The sequence below is a fragment of the Homalodisca vitripennis genome, chromosome 8, assembly GCF_021130785.1.
Source record: "Homalodisca vitripennis isolate AUS2020 chromosome 8, UT_GWSS_2.1, whole genome shotgun sequence".
NCBI lineage: Eukaryota > Metazoa > Arthropoda > Insecta > Hemiptera > Cicadellidae > Homalodisca > Homalodisca vitripennis.
Window position 1 is genome coordinate 66,742,109 of NC_060214.1, and position 18,904 is coordinate 66,761,012.

The 18,904-nt window shown below is 32.6% G+C and overlaps 1 protein-coding gene across 2 annotated transcripts in view; it reads right to left on the reverse strand.

The window, feature by feature from the left end:
• Positions 1 to 18,904, reverse strand: part of LOC124367661 (kelch-like protein 26) — a 52,590-nt gene that overhangs the window by 16,107 nt on the left and 17,579 nt on the right. For both annotated transcript variants that reach the window (XM_046824666.1, XM_046824667.1), the window contains 4 exons: positions 6,901 to 7,082; positions 4,696 to 4,941; positions 2,686 to 2,933; positions 210 to 420 (listed from right to left, as the gene is read on the reverse strand). In XM_046824666.1, the coding sequence (XP_046680622.1) occupies positions 210 to 420; positions 2,686 to 2,933; positions 4,696 to 4,941; positions 6,901 to 7,068 (873 nt within the window). In that variant the 5' untranslated portion in view covers positions 7,069 to 7,082. The remainder of the gene's footprint in view (positions 1 to 209; positions 421 to 2,685; positions 2,934 to 4,695; positions 4,942 to 6,900; positions 7,083 to 18,904) is intronic.

Below are 18,904 nucleotides of genomic sequence, written 5' to 3' on the forward strand. Positions count from 1 at the left end.
TGTTGATCTACAAAATAGTGGGATTAGAATAAATAAACATCAAAATATACTTTTTACTTCTTAAATAAATAAATTTTTTTTGGAAAATTCAAATTTTCATAAAAATGTAAACAATCTATATAATTATATAAAAGTAGGAAAATTATATTATTAATATTATTTAACAGTTGAATTTAGCTGAACAAATAACTGGTATTTTTTACGAGTACCTTGACGACAGCCAACTCCATCCCACGATTGTTGACTAGAGGGGACGGCAGGGCTGGCAGTGGTCGGTGCCTGGACTGGCGCAGGTACTCAGACAGTACAAGTCGCGCCAGCTGCTGGTCGGTTCGGCGCAGCACGCCTTCCAGCTCCCAGCGGCTAACTTGAGACAGGTGGATCCGACGCAGCAGGCGCACAGCCCACCCACATCCCCGGCTGTTTACACAGACAAAATATTCATCTCAATTCATATTCACCTACTACTAGATTTCAACAATAAACCTTATTACTCAATTAGGATATAAAACCACTTGGAAAACAAATTTGAAAATTTCAAACGTGACAAGTTTTATTGTGGTCTCTGTTAAACAAACACAGAACTTCATTTAAAGACATCTTGCTTGAATTTTAACCTTAATCTTAAACTGATTTGAAATGTAAAATTTGTTATGTTACCTGTGATCCAGTCTTTAAGCCCCTATCAGTACTAATCTGATGGATATAATGAATTTTGAACTATACTGTTTTGAAAACCATGGGATCCACATGATCTGAACTATTATATATTTGATTAAATTAGAAATTTATTAAATTAGTTTTTTTTAAATTAAGATACAAATAGTCTAGAATACCAATGAAATCATGACAAAGACCAGCAAGTGGTCTGCGTGCAGGAAAGAGTTCACATCAGAGCATTTACTCAAGTAAATAAACTATTAAGTTTCTTAGGAATATTTCAAATATTGTAATTCAACGGTGATCTTACACTAAAGAAAACAGAAAATAAAGTAATTGTAAAACCTAGTGCAAGTAAATGAATTTAATAAAGTAAATTTATTTTTTGTGTTACATGACTATAGAAATAAAGTATAACAGATGTTAACAAACACGATTCAAGAATATTCTGAGCATAGATTTTTGAACTATTATTATAACAAAATTAAATTTTATGTTAAATAAGTTTAAAGCAGAATGTACATTATCATGTTTGAGTACACTGGAACCTATATTTCTACATAAGTGCAAATGAACTGAAACAAATTTCAAGTTTAAGGTGAATGTATCAAAGATTATACACCCTCATGACCGATGTGGAACATCCACTTACTCACCCTTCGATTGTAAATAGTGATGCTCCTATTTTCCAATTCTATTATTTCGTGTGGTAAATTCCTATAATGAGCCAAATATTGAATTGAAACACTCAAGGGTCTAAAAGGATCAAGGGACGTAAAATTCTAATTTTAATCTATTTCTCGTGGGGTAGTTGTGCAACTGGAGTAAAGATTTAATGTAGTACAGCTGGCTAATACGTACCACAGGGAATTCTGAAAAGATTAGAGAAATATCTTTTTTACTTTTCTTCAATAAAGGTTTAATAATAGCTCTCTGAGACACTGAAAATAGCTATAGTATGTTGGAGGACGCACCACCCGAAGCCAAAATATTATACTGAATCATTGACTGCACAAAACCAAAATATGTATCTCTGTGATGGTCCACTGCCAAAACTGACTTAGCTGGAGAAAGACATAGTTCAATTCCACATCTTATACCTCCAAAGTATTTAAAATTACAAAATTAAGCCTCAAAATTCAAAGCCATCCTTGCTTCTTCTTAGATTCTATAATAGCTAATGAGTTCTCTACAAGCGATTCTAAAATGTGGAAAATCTGGTGTCTCAAAATAGTATCTTCAATACGTTCAGATACATAAAAATGATGGCCAAATATAAAGTTCTGTGCTTTAGAATGACTACCAAATTTTGTTCATGCAATAATTCCAATTAATAAAATAATTGGTTTCTAATTATGAGTACCTATAATTCCACTCAACAAAGTCAAATGTGTAAATCAATCAATTGCAGTAATATGAACTTTGTGACCGATTGTGTTTCCAAATCAACTTAAATTCCGGTTATGTTTGGTGGTTAGGCGTTTCCCTTAGGAAATGAAACCGGTAGATATTGTGATTTATAGAATTTAGATGTAATTTTTGAACCTTATTTATTTTTTAATTTTGGGATTACAATAATTTAAGTGTGAGCATTTTGCAAATTAAAGTTATAACTAAATTGATAAATTTGAGATCTTAAACCCTTTTAGCCCTGAACATTCCTTTATTATACATCGAAACCAACAAACATTTTTCTTTTCCTGAGAAATATCCATACAGTTCTTTAAAAACCTATATTTATAAAAATATGTATACTTAATTTTCAAAACATTTACACTTAGTTTGGGAAATAAAGGTTTGACAACCTGTAGCAGGACGTAATGAGTTATTTTACAAACTGGTCAGAAGTCTTTTTTTTATCTGTATATTATCTGTTTGACAAGATAAAAACAAAAAAACTACTACTTCTACAATCATTTTTATTCTCACACACATCAAAATAAACAATGTGGACCACCGCATTTCTCATACATGACAGGAAAATAATTGTTACTACAATTTTACAATCCTGTAATGACGACTGACCTGTGGGATTCGTGGGAAAGCCACCGCAGGGTGACGGCAAGCACATCGGCCTCAGGACAGTCAACGGGAAAGTCGCAAGCCAACAGATGCTCTAATTGCGCAGGATGTAGCCGCGCAAACTCCGCTGACCGAGAGAACTCCACCAGGTGGCCACACATGAACCTGTACACTACGCCACGCAGCTGGGACAGTGAGTATGTCTCCGAGATGGTTGCTATATCTACACAGTTCTCCAGGTCTAGTTGTGACTGAAACAAGTATTTCAGAACTCTTTAAACTACAATTGATCAAATATCACCTATAATGATAATATTGATACAAGGGTAATTAGAATCATAATACCACCATTAATACTATAATGATAATTGATTCTAGGAGAATTTGAATCATAATATCAAATAATATAATCAGCTGCCAATTCACTCTGTCTTAACAAAGATAAAACCCAGACTCTAGAATTTTGTTTAAAACCATCTAGACAACAGAACGTTGACTATGTTAAATTCTTAGGAGTTATTCTTCAGAGTAACATCAAATGGGATAGGCACGTTGAAATTTTATGCAATAAAGTGTCTAAGGGTATTTTTATATTAATTAGGCTAAGATATATTGTAACTACAAACATCCTCATTAGTGTCTACTATGCCTACCTTCATAGTTTCTTGTCTTATGGAATTATTGTATGGGGCAATGATTGTAACATAAAAAAATTATTAATTTTACAAAACCGTGCTATTAAGATCATAACAATGTAAACATAAGGACTCACTGTAAACCTTTATTTAAAAAGTATAGTATTCTTACAGTACCTGCACTTTATATTTTAGATTGCCTATTGTATACAAAAAGAAATTTACATGCCATACCTACAAATAGATCTGTACATAACCATATGACTAGGAACTAAAATTCTCTTAGAATATCTCAATTTAGTCTTAAAACCACTTTAAATTGTTTTGCTGAAACAGGCATTAAACTCTACAACTCTCTTCCTTCTCATCTTAAATCTCTTAAAATTAATTGTTTCAAGAAAAGTGTAAAATAGCTATTGATTAATATCAGCCCATATTATGACATCAGTGATTATTATGCTGTAATTGGATAGATACTTGTTACTAGGCCTAGGCAATGTATATCATAGATGGTTCATGCTGAATTTGTTTCTGACACTGCTATACATTGTAAAGATTTTCTGGCAATAAAGAATTTGAATTTATCACTATTAACACTATAATGATAACTGATATAACAGTTATTTGAAAAATCTATACAAAGTAGTACAAATGACAGCACTCTGCTTGTCGAGGTTATTTCCTTTTATAATAAATTCTTCCATATCCAGCTCTCTAATACCCAAAACTTTCAAAATTTAGATGCAACTCTTGGAAATGCTCACATTTAAACGTTAAGAAATTAATATATTTGTAGGTACTATAATGAAAAAACAATAATTTTCGTGTTCAATATTGTTTACAGATTGAAATATTTATGCAGTAGCATTTGAATACTTCTGATAGTTCAAGAGATGTTGTAGTAAGTCAATATATTTATCTTTAAAATAGTTCCAGAGAATTGTTGCAATTTTCAGAACCGTAGTAGTGCAGTAACCTCCAAATGGGAAGCGGTAGCGCGTTATTATTAAACTTTTGCCTACAACAACACAAGAAAACTAAAATCCTATTTCTTTGTTTTCAAGTGTGGTTTCGAATACGAAAAAATATTTTGAAAATGTATAAATAGAATAAAAATATTACACAATTTATTTTCTAAACTGCATTGCTTTACATAATTTTGAATTGTAGCTAACAATAGTATACTGATAAGAGGTTTTAGTAATAAGAAATGTTGTCTTTAAAGCCACCAATCAAAGTATTAGCAAAAATTAGTAAAAGGAAAAGACATTCATAAAAGATTAATAATGTATTTTTGGTGCTGGAAGAATATTTTATCACAACAATTGTATGCTATTTAGACACGTATTTTAATTTATTTGAGAAGTAGTTGGCAGACCTGTAGGTAGTTGGAGCAGGCCTCCACCACAGCCACCACTTGTATGTGTGAGGCAGCGCTCAGCACGTCCTGTATGTTGGCAAGGTTGAGGGCGAGTCTAGACGTGTAAGCGTAGTCCAGCAGCAGTCGCATGCCCGCTGCACTAACACCATTCAGACAGATTTCACTCTGCCGCGACTCCTTCATCGCATCCGTAAACATTGCTCGGAAGTAGTCGCTGCACGACGCCAACACCACTCGGTGCGCCTATAATTTAAGAAAAAAAATTCTCTTTGTTTTATTAAAATTGTAACAAACCATTAAACGATAATAAATGAAGTTTATTTTTATGACACAGTTTAATTTTTAGACAGCTTTATTAGATTTGTAATTCTTAGTAATATTTATTTTACAGTATAATTCAATTTACAACCATTCTTAATTCAATTTAACAACATTTTTAAAATTGCAGCTCAGTACTTTTACAGTACTTGATTTCCTCTCATCAGCTGTAATTTTACTACATACAATACTACAATACTACTACTAAAGTCTTAAAACAGTTTTAACTTTTATTTAAACTTCCAATTTCGTGATTAATGGGAATATGTATTGAAAAATAAATTGAATAATGAGTTTATCCATAAATAATTAAAAAATGTAACATATCTCAATCTGGCTTTAATTAACCACTTTCCCATTACATTAAAACAACACCATTTTCAAAACAGATTAAAATATTAGAGCCCAGTCTAAGACTGTAAAATAACAGCTCTATGCTGAATCAATCAGTTATTTATATATTTGCATTTTCATACAATATTAACTTTCGAATAAAGAAACAAGGGTTTCATAAAGCACACATTATAATTAATTAGACTAGAACACCTGTCTGTATTTTTACTTTTGTATTGTTAAATATCTTTAAAAAAATTAAGCAATGCTTACAAATTTAGCGCTCTTGAATAATTTAATATTTTTTTGGATTTTCCTAACAAACATTGAGGAACGACTTACACTGTAGATGTGGCAATTAAATTACTCGGGTGACAAAATGTGATATCAAAGGTTTTGCAAGGAACATAAGAAAAATGTATTACTGTTCTTAAATTGCAAATAATATTATACTTTACATTATCATGGATCTAATAGGAAATTGTCAGATTCAGTTCTATCCAATAAACACATGGAGTGAGAAATATACAGTAATCATTAATTTACAAACTCTATGGTATTACAATGTTGTCCTCTTTAAAATACTCTTGATCTGATGTTTTACGCTTTTCCCATATTCTTTTTCACTGTTAAAAATATCCCTGGAGTTAGGGTCTTCAGCTATTTTATAGTTTTGTATGGTTTCCAAAGCATCTTAGCTTAGTGTGTGAAAATAAAATCTGGTGGCACACAATCTACAAAGGCTTCAAAACCTCCAGATGTAGCAGATGTAGACAGAATTAATTGTTTCTCTCAGGAAGAAATTCATGGAAAACAACACTTCATGACAAAAAATCTGATTTTTTTTTGTTAGTGAATAATTTTCCCTTTCCACTCCTTCCTTTGCAATGTCACTTCAAAGTTATCATAATCATGAAACCAAGATTGGTCTTCAGTGATAATCCTTTCTAGAAACCCAATTGGAGTCACATTCAGTCCTGTAACTTTTGTTCAGGATTCAAGCAAGTTGGACAATATAAGCACTGTTTCTTTTAACTCCCAGGTGTTCGTTCAATCAAGATTGTGAGGAGAGACAATTTTCGTTAATTAATTAGTAATCACTGGCACTGATATTTGGTTAAATGACAGGCGACTTCTCATGATTGATGTTTAATCAACATAGATTGCCCTAAATTTGCATCATTGCTGCAATCTTCTCAGCCATAATTGAAACATTTCATCAAATGGAACATAGCTGTTTTCTTCAATGCATTACTACCATTCATAGTCTTTAATTGTCTGTGATTTATTGGAATGAGCATAAAAACCAGGAGAATGTTTTCATTCAATAACAGTGAGAATGTCTACACAATGCCATTGGGTTATTCTCTGATAAGTGTCACACACACACACACACACACAAATGGACCAGACATGACACTACAGATGCCATATACTTACATCTACTTAATTCTAGGATAGAAGGCATTTACCAAATTAAAATTTAGGATTTGTTGAACACATATTCATCATCCTGTAATATTTATAATGCTTGATGTCAGCGAACAGTACCTGAAAGGCCTCACCCTCTGCGACAAGGGTGACATCCAACAGGTGACCCTTGGCCCTCAGCATGTTGAGGCCAGTGAGCAGGGTGCCGGTGTGTGACGGCGACTCAAAGTTGACTGTGTTGAGTGGACGACCGGGTTCCTGCAGACCCCACTCCTTGGTGCGAGTCATTCCACACCATCACACTGCAGACAAACAAAGTGACCAATTATTACTTTATACCATTAAATTAGAACAAAGATTACCTTATTATAAAATAGGTGACAATCTTTTGGGTAGTGATAGGTAAGAAAGAACAGAGCCATTCTATTGGAACCGTTGAGTGCCGGTAACTGCTCCATTCCAGAACCATTCTCAAGAACTAACAGTTCTTGTAGAACTGTCTCAGTTCCGCAGTTCCAAGTAAAGTAACCAAACCATTACAGCCCAACTGGCAACTACTACGATCGCAGTTTTGCTGTATAACTGTATAGCAACTAGTTCTTTTCTTTCTTCTAGTCTTCTTCACAGTTCTCAACTCAACTCAAGAGTTTCAACTAACTATTAGTGTCGTGCCGTTACTGTCGTTTCGTTTGTTGTACTTGCTTTTGCAACTTATCGTTGGTGGATTCTGTAAAAACAAATTATTCATTGTGTTTTAAGTTTAATAGATTTGTGAAATTTTTCAGTTTAAGGTACTCAACAGAACAGAAGATCCTGTTTCTTTATAGGAGAAAACTCAGTACAATACAATGTATTGTACACAATACCGGGTTGGCTTTAAACCAGAACAATCTCCAAGTCTTACTGAGTTATTTATATCATTCCAATACCTTAGACCATGCAGCAATCGGCTCTCCCCACTATAAGTGGAATAAAGAACATGTCATATATCTGTTCATTAAATGGAATATTTTCTTTGATGATTTGTCTCTTAAAGAAATGACATTTGTTTGATGAAGTATAATTTAAGGAAGTACAATTATTATTATACATATATATATATATATATATACATATATATATTAAATGTATGTCATGCACACAGTATGAAATTCATATACAAAAGCCTCTCTTCCTGTCAATGCTGACATCTGTCTCTTAGTGAAATGGCCAACGAAAAGAGGTCAGATTTAATTGTTGGACTACGTATGTCCAAAGATTCAGTTGTATCAAGATTACTACTCTTTTTTGAGGAGGTAGAAACAAGTTGGTATTGTTCTGAAACAAAGAACGTTGTGCAAACTATTTTTTATAAACTGAATTAAAATCTTTTTTAACCTTTAGTAGTCAAAGCTCCTTAAAATAATGAACTTGAAAAAGGAAATGTAGAACAATTTTTATTGATCACTCTACGAGCAATTGTAAAGATTGAACATCTGTAGACAGTAAAAATATTAAGGATTAAAAAATATGTACTATTTTTTGCACCGAAAATATGTGCAAAATTTTTGTTTTGAAACCAAGGCTTTACATATTTTCCCTCATGGCACAATAAATTTTGTCAGAAAGATCTACTTTCAAACAGTAAGACATATTATGCAAGGACACAGATAATTAATGTCCTAAAGTTCAGAAGTACATGGTGTCAACAATGTTATTGAACACTAATAAAATTTTCTAAACTCATCCATGATAAACAAGAAGAAAGCTTATTGTTTTCTGCCTATGGATATGTCGTTATTTTCTCCTAATGATTTTGATTACGTACAGAACTTATTGGATGATTAACTTTATTGCCTGTAAAATGTAACCAGTCTGAAAGTGTATCTGCGTTTAACTTCGTACCCAACATATATTGTCATATAATGTACCGAGAGATATTTTCTTTTCAAATTTATATTGAAACTGTTAAAACAACAACAGATCTGGGTGGAAAAGTCAAGGTCCAACCTGGTGACCCTCAGTTGCATGGCAGCTGAAGGATAAAAGTGAAAGCAGGATCGAGATGGCACGAGTGACCTTTGACTCAGCTCAGCCTCACTTACCAACTGGTACATGTCTTCTGGAGTGTATCGCACCATTTACATATGAGACTCACACTGCTTTACATTCTAGCATTAACTCTGATATGAAAGCCTCTTTATTCCACTTTCAATCGAATTAGCAGTAATTAGGGCATGTTTGACCCAGACTAGTCATGCTATCTGGAGATTGTTCGGGATGCGTGATATAGGCGACCACCTTGAATAGCCTCCAAAAACACAGAATTTAATAGTTTTTTCTCTATCACTTTTTAAAACAAAATCTTAAAATCTACACTTTTAAAGCCATTGATAAACAAAAGTACTCGTTTTAAGTTTTAAACTAAAAGGCTACTTTTTTATTTGTGAAATAAATTAATAATTAAACCGTTTTGTGTAAGAAGAAGGCAGCACATACCAGAATTTAAAATATTCCATTGCTATGATAAATGTAGTAAACACAATATAGTATGTTCCAACAGAGAATTCATTAGTAGGAAAGGGTTTTAGACTGCTTAAAGAGAGAAGAAAGAATTTCAGAATACCCTGAAAAAGTATAAAATATTTCATCTTATGGAATTACAGATTTTAATGTCAAAATATTTTATTAATTTAACTCTTTATTCTATCAGAAATTAAAGAGAACTTTAGTACACATTTAGAGAAATAGCATATTTCTATCGCATATAAAGAGGGTATAAAGCATATTGGATATAAAGCTCTCAATACCAATTAGTGTTAGATTGGAGTAAACAAAGATTACTCGGAAAGCAATTTTTGTAGTGTTCAAAGTAATAATTGGATTGGAATGTTCGTTAACAGTGAGCAGACAAAATGAATGATATAATTAAAAATATTATTAAATGTGGTCTGTTTAATTATATGATAAAGACTTCAAAAACGCCAACATTTGTTGGAAGATTTGTAAGTACAGACCAAATATGAAGAGTTGTAGTGTTGTGTCTTAATTGTTTCAATTTAAGAGTGGATATACAGACTTCCATGATTCTCAGAAGTTTTGTTCAGAAAGAAGCTGAGGAAACCCCTCATTGCACTTGGTCCTAAAAGGATTTGCGATTGTTTCCGAAGTGTTAGGATTTTCAGTACGAAAAAAGTTGGTGGAAAGGACCACCTACGAAGAAGATCCCATGAAGAAGGGTAGCAATTTCTAGATCTCAGTCATGTCACCTTGGAAGAAGGGGAGACTAGCTTTCTTCCATTCATAGCGGGTAGGGTAAGTATTCCCACATGTTTAGGCTATCAGCAATCCAACAGTCATCCCTCCCAGTAGTCTAGATCTATCTATCCACCCTTGCACCCTAATATCTCGACTTTTGCGGTTAGTGATGTGCCACTCCTGGACATCCATGGAGTTCTCAAAGTGAAAGTAACACATAGGTTTTTGCTGTAGCCAGTGTAGGTTCAACTGGAAGACATAAGCCAGCCAGAAATGAACCAGAAGGTTTATGCAGCAGGTGTTATAACTAACACCACATCAAAACAATGCTAGCAGAATTAAACTCTTTAAATATTTTGGCCCTGCTGAGGAGAACCATTTTGTGAACAGGTGTTGGATTGAAACTGGAAATTGACCCTCACAATGTGGCTTAATATCTGTTGACTGAAGATGGCTCTCCATAGCAAGCTTGAAATATTTCAAGAATTTAATCGAGTTAGCAATGTTTAGACACAGTGTCTGTTACATGAAGATGTGATTGAAAAGTTAGGTATGGAAAGACTATCAATTCTGAATTTTTCTGTGAAACATTAAACAAATTAGATGAGTTATCCCTCCACTTTATGACATTTGTTTCCACAATAATGAGGGATACTCTTCTCAGCATATAGACCTGTTTCATTGAGTTCAATTGATGTTTTCCTGCACTTCCCGTACAACAATTACAATTATTTGAAGGGTTAATCTCTCTATCATGTACATGGGAGTATATAGTGTTGAGATGTACTGTAGATGATACTTTTTTACGTATTACACTGATATTTTATAACCAAATATTCTAGATAGCCTAAATCTATATAGATAAGTAAATCCAAATTAAACCTATACTGATTACAGCAAAACCTAGATGTCATTTTTATCATCTGGACAATGGATGGCCAGGGGTGGCACATTAATAACTGCAAATGTCGAGATACTGGGGTGCAAGGGTAGATTGATAAGTCTTGTATACTGTGGAGGATAACTTTTGGAGTTGGTGGGGCTCCGTAAGTGTTAAAGATAGTTGTTTGCTTGGACATAAGGGCATGCTACCCCTGCCCGCTTTGACTAGAGAAGCTGGTACAGAGCTCTTCTTCTTGAGTTATCTTGACAGGAGCTGAATACCCTGTTATTCCTGAAGCAAGCACAAAGTTGACTTTTAGGACTGAGTGGAATAAGAGGTTTCTCAGCTTCTTGTACTGAGAACAAAATAATTGCCTTCCCTGCAGAACGTGGTATCAGATAGTTAATTACTAAGGACCTGACAGTGCCTTATTGAAACATGAATTCCTCTTGGTCAAAGGCAGGACCTTATTGAGTATCTGATCAATAGGCCAAAGAGCAGTCTGCCTATTAGTCTTTCTGCTTGCCTGTAATAACTCTTGATAAAAAGATCCTAGAAATTTGTAACATAATTTTGAGATATAGATTTCTCTTAGTCCAAGGAAGAATCTTAATGATTTTGAGAAAGTTCAGAGGGCAGTCCCATTTATATCTGAGCGATAGAGATAACTCCTGAGAGTTCTAAAGACTTGAAAATTGAGACCTAGATTCTTCTTGGTCTAAAGAAGAACCCTAGTGATTTTATGATCAGAGAGTAAAGTGTCAGTCAGTGTATCTGTCTATGCGATAACTCTTTCGTTACTTTTTGCTGTGCACTTCGATTATTTACTTATATGTTAATGAAATGTTACTTTTTGCACAAAAATTACAATTAACATAACACTTTTTAGTGTGAATTATTGAAACTATATAAAATACACAGGGATAAAACTGAAATAGATTACATCTAAATCAATACATACTTTTCCTTGTTTGAGAACAAACAGTTACTAGCTTCTATTCAAATGTCATGTCAGAGCAGCTCCTATCTTGGAACAGTTCCAAACCCAACCCTGGATTCTTGTTAACCACTTGATACAAATCTTGTATAACAAAGTATGAATAAATCATAAGTCTAGAGCACAGCATTGTATCTGGAACTTCACCACAGCTCGATCAACCAAGAAAAATGATGGGTGAATTGCCAAATTGATGGATAGAATTAAAAAACAGAATGTAGTCTAAACAAAATTACTTCTTCCGGTTTTAACACTCATGTGGTTGGGGCAGTGCCTGTAACAGTACACTTTATCACTCACACTGGTAATTCTCTAAAAATATATTTTTATGGAAAATAGTACATAAAAGTAAACTAGCTAATCCGTTACCAATATTTCTTGTTAATAAACAAATAAAAATAGGGAAATGCATATGTTGGTTTAAACTATAAGGTTTAGTTGGTTAAATTTTATAAGAACCTATCTTTTGGAGTACATATATTTCATAGTACAGGGATTTTATTATTACTTGGATAATATTGAGTAATTTGTAGGTATATTTCTTATAGTTTATTGAAAGTTTTAATTATTTTTATATTAATTTTTTTACCTTTTGTTTCAAACATTTTTCTAAATTAAAACTTAGAAATTTCTACATGTATAAAAGAATAAACAGCAACCAGGGTAAGGGCACTCTACCACTATATTAGTGTTTATGAGCAAGGTAAAAAATAAATAGTTTTTCACTGAAGTCCTAAGTTAACCAATGGAATAATAAGGAGATACTTGCAATTTGAAAGAAAATATAAAAACACCACTTGTTCATACAACAGAATATTTTATTTTTCATCTGTTTCAAAATAATCTTGGATGAAGAATCAACCCTTAACCCTTGAACTGGCAGTCATATTTTCCTCACTTGGCAGGCCATATTTAGTGTTTTGTATGTGTACTTTAAAAATTTTAAGAAATACATTTTTATTAAAACCTATATGTGTATGTAATACATTCTGCAATTCTTTCTGTTTGAAATAGCATATAAATATTGGTAGTAGTGTTGATCATGTACAGTACTATGAACTGTCAAAACTTATGGGTCAGATCGACATTATAATGTCGATTGTTAGTTCTAGGGTTAATTATTAAATCTTTAATTCGTATTCTGTGAGTACAACAATAAGGCAATTTGTAATGACATGAAATATGAGCAACAATATAAATGCATTTAAATATAAATAGTGTCAACAATTGATCTGTTTAGCTGATTATGATCATGTATGTCTTCCAATAAATAGAGGCAGACAACAAAAAAGAAAATCGTTGATTTAAAAAAAATTATATTTCTCTACAACTTAATAGAGGTAATTTCCTCTCTTCAGGTAATAGAATTTACTGTAAATATTTACTATTTGTAATTTAATGCTGCACAATGTAACAGTATTTAGATTTTAAATTGTAAGCTATTAAAAAAATTGTTAACCATTTTCAAACACAATTTGGTTTATACAAATCCATACACTACTTGCAACCCATTATAAAATAATTTAAAAAAATCTCAACTAACCATAATTTTCTTACAGTCTGAAGCCGATAATACTACATACTGTATAATCGCACTGTTATTTCTGTGTGGTGCATTAAAGTCGGTTCTAAGTTCATCAATATTGGTTCTTTGAACCCGGTTACCACTGAGATTATAAGAACATTGATGATTGTTCGTTCAGCAATACAAACAAATATTCTTAGTTTTCTTTCCGAAACAGGGCCATTAAAAATAGATATATGTTACTACTAATCCCAATGCAACTTGAATTAGTGGACTTATCTATCACATTTACGAGCTCTCTATTCCTAACTCTGTTTCTTTTATATCATCATGGTTTGAGAACACAACAAACATTATAAAAAAGAATTTATTGTCTCTTCTTTAGTTGTTACTTAACATACATTTTCAAGTGCCATTTTTAATTTTTCAACATTTGGCTCACAAACAGCATATTAAAAGGGGTTAATCCTTGTGCCTGTGTAGTTTTTGTCCATACAGTTCTTATCTCACCTAAAACAGGCAAGTCATTTGAATCTGGTTTTACGTATTAAACAAAGCTTCTTCAAATCTAAATAGTAATTATTTCAATACATGTAGAGTTTCAGGCTAAATCTTAAGCTGTTTTTAGCAAGGATTTTTGTAAAAAAAAAAACAAAAAAACAAATTCAAATTCAGACATTTTATATCACTTGTTTATAGGAAACTTCTTCCTAATTTTGATATAAGAAACAGGATTACAAAATGTACTTGTACATTTTAGAAAGATCCCATATGTGTGTGTGAATGAAATGTCCACACATAAACAAAGAATTTGTTTACGTCAGGGTGTCATAAAGGATGCTGATAATCTTAATGTTTCTTGTTTAGTTGTGATTGACCAAATATACGCAGATTTACATATAAACTAGGAGTTGCCCGTGGCTTCGCACGCAATTTCCTGTTGAAAAACAGTACACTATATTCACGTATTCTTTTTCTATCACATTCTAAACATTCCTGACATAATTGATAGTTGTTCCTTCGTGAGCCTCTCGGGCGCATTATGAAAGTATGTACTAGTGATGGGAGAATCGAATACTTTAAAGAATCGAATACAGTGAATTCGAATTCACCCCTGTATTCGAATATGTATTCGAATACTTTTGCTCAGCTGAGCGTTTCTAACAGACAGGTCTAGACCTGTCTTACTTATTTCCCGCAATCTATTGTTCCAGGGTTATTTCACTTGTTTGTCACGAATTCACAACTGTATTCGAATACTTTGGCTTTTGGTGCCTCGTATAAACAAGTCATACCCATGATATACGAACTTCAGAAGAAATATCTTTGTTTACCTGCTACTTCAGTTCCTGAAAGACTATTTTCCACAGCAGGTATTGTCACTAATTACCGTAGAAATAGACTGAAGCCAGAAAATCTCAATGATATTTTGTTTTTACACAAAAATATAAAATAAATATTCATATTTGTCTTTATTGCTTAGAACTGTAACTCTTAAATAATATGTATTTTTAAATTTAATAATTATACAATTAATTATACATTTTTCAATTATTAAAATTTGTAATTATTTTTTCAAATTATGAATCTCCCCTAAATTATTCTTTTCAAAGTCTCCATATATGTATTCATTTTAAACCTCATATGAATACGAATACAGCTCTTGGATATTTTATTTGAATACTATTTGTCAGAATAAACGAATACTCCAGGTTTGAATTCAATTCTTCCAGAGAAATTGTATTCATTTCAAAAGTATTCGAATCCATTTTGATGTATTCGAATATGTGAATACTCTGGCTGTATTCGAATACTATTCGATTCTGTATTCGATTCTCCCATCACTAGTATGTACCATATTTCCTGCCTTTATCTTTCGTGGTTTTTGCTAGATGTTGATAAATTATTCAGTACAATTAATTTATAGCCTATAGATGAATCTTTATAAATTAATTAGGTTATAAAGAATCAAATTCGGTATGTTAAAATTAATTTTCTGTCTAAGATATTTCCAGTAATATTGTGGAGTTTGCTTTGTGCTCCGATCAAGAAAATCTATCAAAATCAAATTTCGATCACAAATCGTCTTCTTTTGTCTCTTTTAATTTACCTTCGATCTAACCAAATTCGATTTCCTTATGTGCAAACATTCACGGCCTTGTACAATGAGGTGGTTTTACAACAGCGTTTAATAGTATTTGTATTGCATTAGGTAGTTTATTGATCATTGGTGCAATCTAAATTTAAAATTAGGCAATAACTTCTTCTATGCAATCTGCATTACAATACTGATCAAGCACTTTACAATAATTTTCAAAATTTTAAATGTAAACAAATGTTTCTGCCTCTTTGATGAACTTCAGCTGAAAGTATTAACAGCTGTTAAGTATCAGATCACTTTCGAAGGTAAAACATTCCAAAATCAACAACAATTTATAAATAAAACATTAATTAAATAAACAATTTAAATTGGACAGAGTTGCAAATCTAAACCATTCTCCAATTCCATTGAAAACACACACAAAATTTCATCAAAATCGGTCCAGTTGTGTAGGAGGAGTTCAGTCACATACACACAAACACAAGAAATATATATATAAAGATTGAACTGATCAACTATTCATAAACTCATGTGTGTCTTTCTCTCTCTTTTAGATATCGCAATCATCATTTGGTAAGCATCAGTCTGCATAAGAAAAATCACAAAAATGCTTTAATAGCAGTCATGATTCCAATTGGTTGGCTAGTGGTGCACATAGAAAACTATTTTAGAGGGGCCTTACACATTGAATGGGTCAGGAGGTACAAAATCGTCTCCAAAAATAGGGTCTCTATCCCGGGAAATGGTTGAGCTTCAAAATCTCAGGAATGTGTTTCTAGCTTAAAACAAACTGCTGGGTGCAATTTTAATGTTTATGTATCAAAATTTTTAAGGGGTCCCGTAAGCCCTCCTCCCTTATACACAGCCATAGATTAAGCTAGATAAAATAACTTAAGTATTCAATTCAAAATTTCAACTAAACCCTGATATGGATATACAATGTTTGTGACTAAACACTAAGTAATTGTTAACTGAAAAATGTATTTTAAAAACTCAAAAGCATTGATTTTAGCTCCTACAGACTGGGATGGAGGGAGGGTTAAATTATCATACCTCCATTTTTTTGCAAGACCGAATTTTACATTTGTAATTCTAATAATAACATTAATTTGAATCTTATATGATGTGTAAGCAATCGTTTTTGAAGTTTTCCAAATCAAAATTAGATTTGAAGCCATTGTTTATTAGCTTTAGATATTTGTGTTTGTTTGTCTAATTATTTATCACTTTTACAACGTGAATATACTATGTTTGTGACTAAACACTCAAGTAATTGTTAACTGAATAATTTATCGTTAATAAACTCAAAATTCATTGATGTAAGCTCCTAATTTCATATTTTTTATTTTCAGATTGAGAGGGAGGGTTGAATTATCACATCTCCATTTTTTCTGCAAGATCGAATTTTCACATTAATTGTAATTCTAATAATAATATGAATTTACATCACATTTGTAGGCAAACATTTTTTAAGTTTTCCAAATCAAATTTAGATTTTCAGGCCATTGTTTATTAGCTTCAGCTATTTGTGTTTGTTGGCCTAATTATTTATAACGTTTTACAACGTGGACTAAATTAGCCGAATAGCACGAAGTAGGGATCAATGTCGTGTAAAAGGTCCTCTACGGTTCGAAGTCGGTGAGCAGCAGCGATCTCTTTATCTCGTGAACGGAGCCAGAGGGAACATAACGGTGCCGATCTGGGCCAGTCCGAGAGTGAGGTTACGTCACGAGGCAGGTGCTGGCCGGCTGGTTCCAGCCACACATCGACATCCTGGTCCCTCTCACTCACCTGCGCAGCATTCTACAGTCTGCACTGCGCTGCGCCCACGCTACTAGCGTACATGTCAAATCCGATCTCTGGACTAGTTTCGTTACATATTCTCAATTCTTGTCGCAACAAATTTGGTTTACTTCATCACATATAAAACCACTTTCAATCAACTTTCTATAAAAATCTAATGGTGTCTGTATGTGCGTTACTCAATCACGTAAAAACTACTGGACCGTTTGTACTTAAATTTTACATGGACACTCTTAGGGTTCTTGGTTAACATGTAGGCCTATTCCTATTTCGGAAATCCCTCCAGGCTACGATGTCCCATTAGACTTGAAAACTTCCATAAATCTCCATTATCCATTATATTAATGGATTTGGCTTGATAGTAAGTATAATAATTTATACACATTTGAATAGGTGAATGTTTGTTTTTATTTATCTGTCAGTCAGTTACACGTGGTTACACTTCACAAATGTCATGTTACGTGGAAAAACGACAGTAAAATGTCGAATAATATAACTGAAATGTTAAGGACACCTACTTTAGTCTCCTTTTAGATTTCTCCACACTGTCGTCAGAGTTCAACTGTTACTGTTGTTAAATCTACTCGAGAAATTTCAGAGGTACTTAGTTTTAATCTCCGACTTCAGGACCCAATCTTTGAACTAAAATCTAAAATGGATCAAGAGATTGGAAATCTTTCAGTACAAGAATTGTTTGGAATGCTGTTTAAAAAGAATATGTTCATGTTGTCGCTGTTACAAAAATTAAACTGTATGTGAGGCCGTGGACAACAGATAATTCTCTATAATGTTGTAAATTAATAATAAAAAACCCATAATGTTAATATGATCAGCTATTTAATGAGTTTTGGATAAATAAAACTAGGCTACCCGATATCTTTCCCTCTTTTTTTGCGTACTTCCCAAAAATTGACGAGAAAAATCTCCACCAGTTGCGTTTTCAGCAGCAAATCGTTGAGATGTAAATGAATACATGATCATGTCCAAAACGTTCCATCATATCATATACCATAAGTAATTAACAATATTAATTTGAGAAACACTAAACGAAACAAAACTTTTAAGAGATGTTTTGGGTTTAATTGGCTACTTGGATGTTCTCATGACGAAAATCGTAAGAAAATTTCAAAAGTTATAGTTATAATACTTAGTTATTACGATCAGCAGAGCAATATAAGAATTGTGCAACTTTATATGTAGAACTGTGGTAATATTTTGACAGGTGTTAAAAATATATACCATATTCAATAGGTTTAACAAAAAACAATATGTTTAGGATTGCGCGTGCAGAAATTGATATTATCAGTGTCAAGTAAATACGGCATTGCCGTTAAAACGAACTTAACGTCGTTGCGATTGTATGTTGATACGGTACACACATTAATTCTATAGCCCCTAATCACACATTGTTCATTAAGCCCGCAGATTCCACTACAGTAATCTGTTTAAAAACATTTTATTTGTAACTTGTTAAACTCTCTCGTTTAACAACATTATTTAGTTTTATTTATATAAGCTGTTGTCTGCAGAATCGGACATAACTGCGTCATTCTCGACAATTCTGTAATACTCAACATT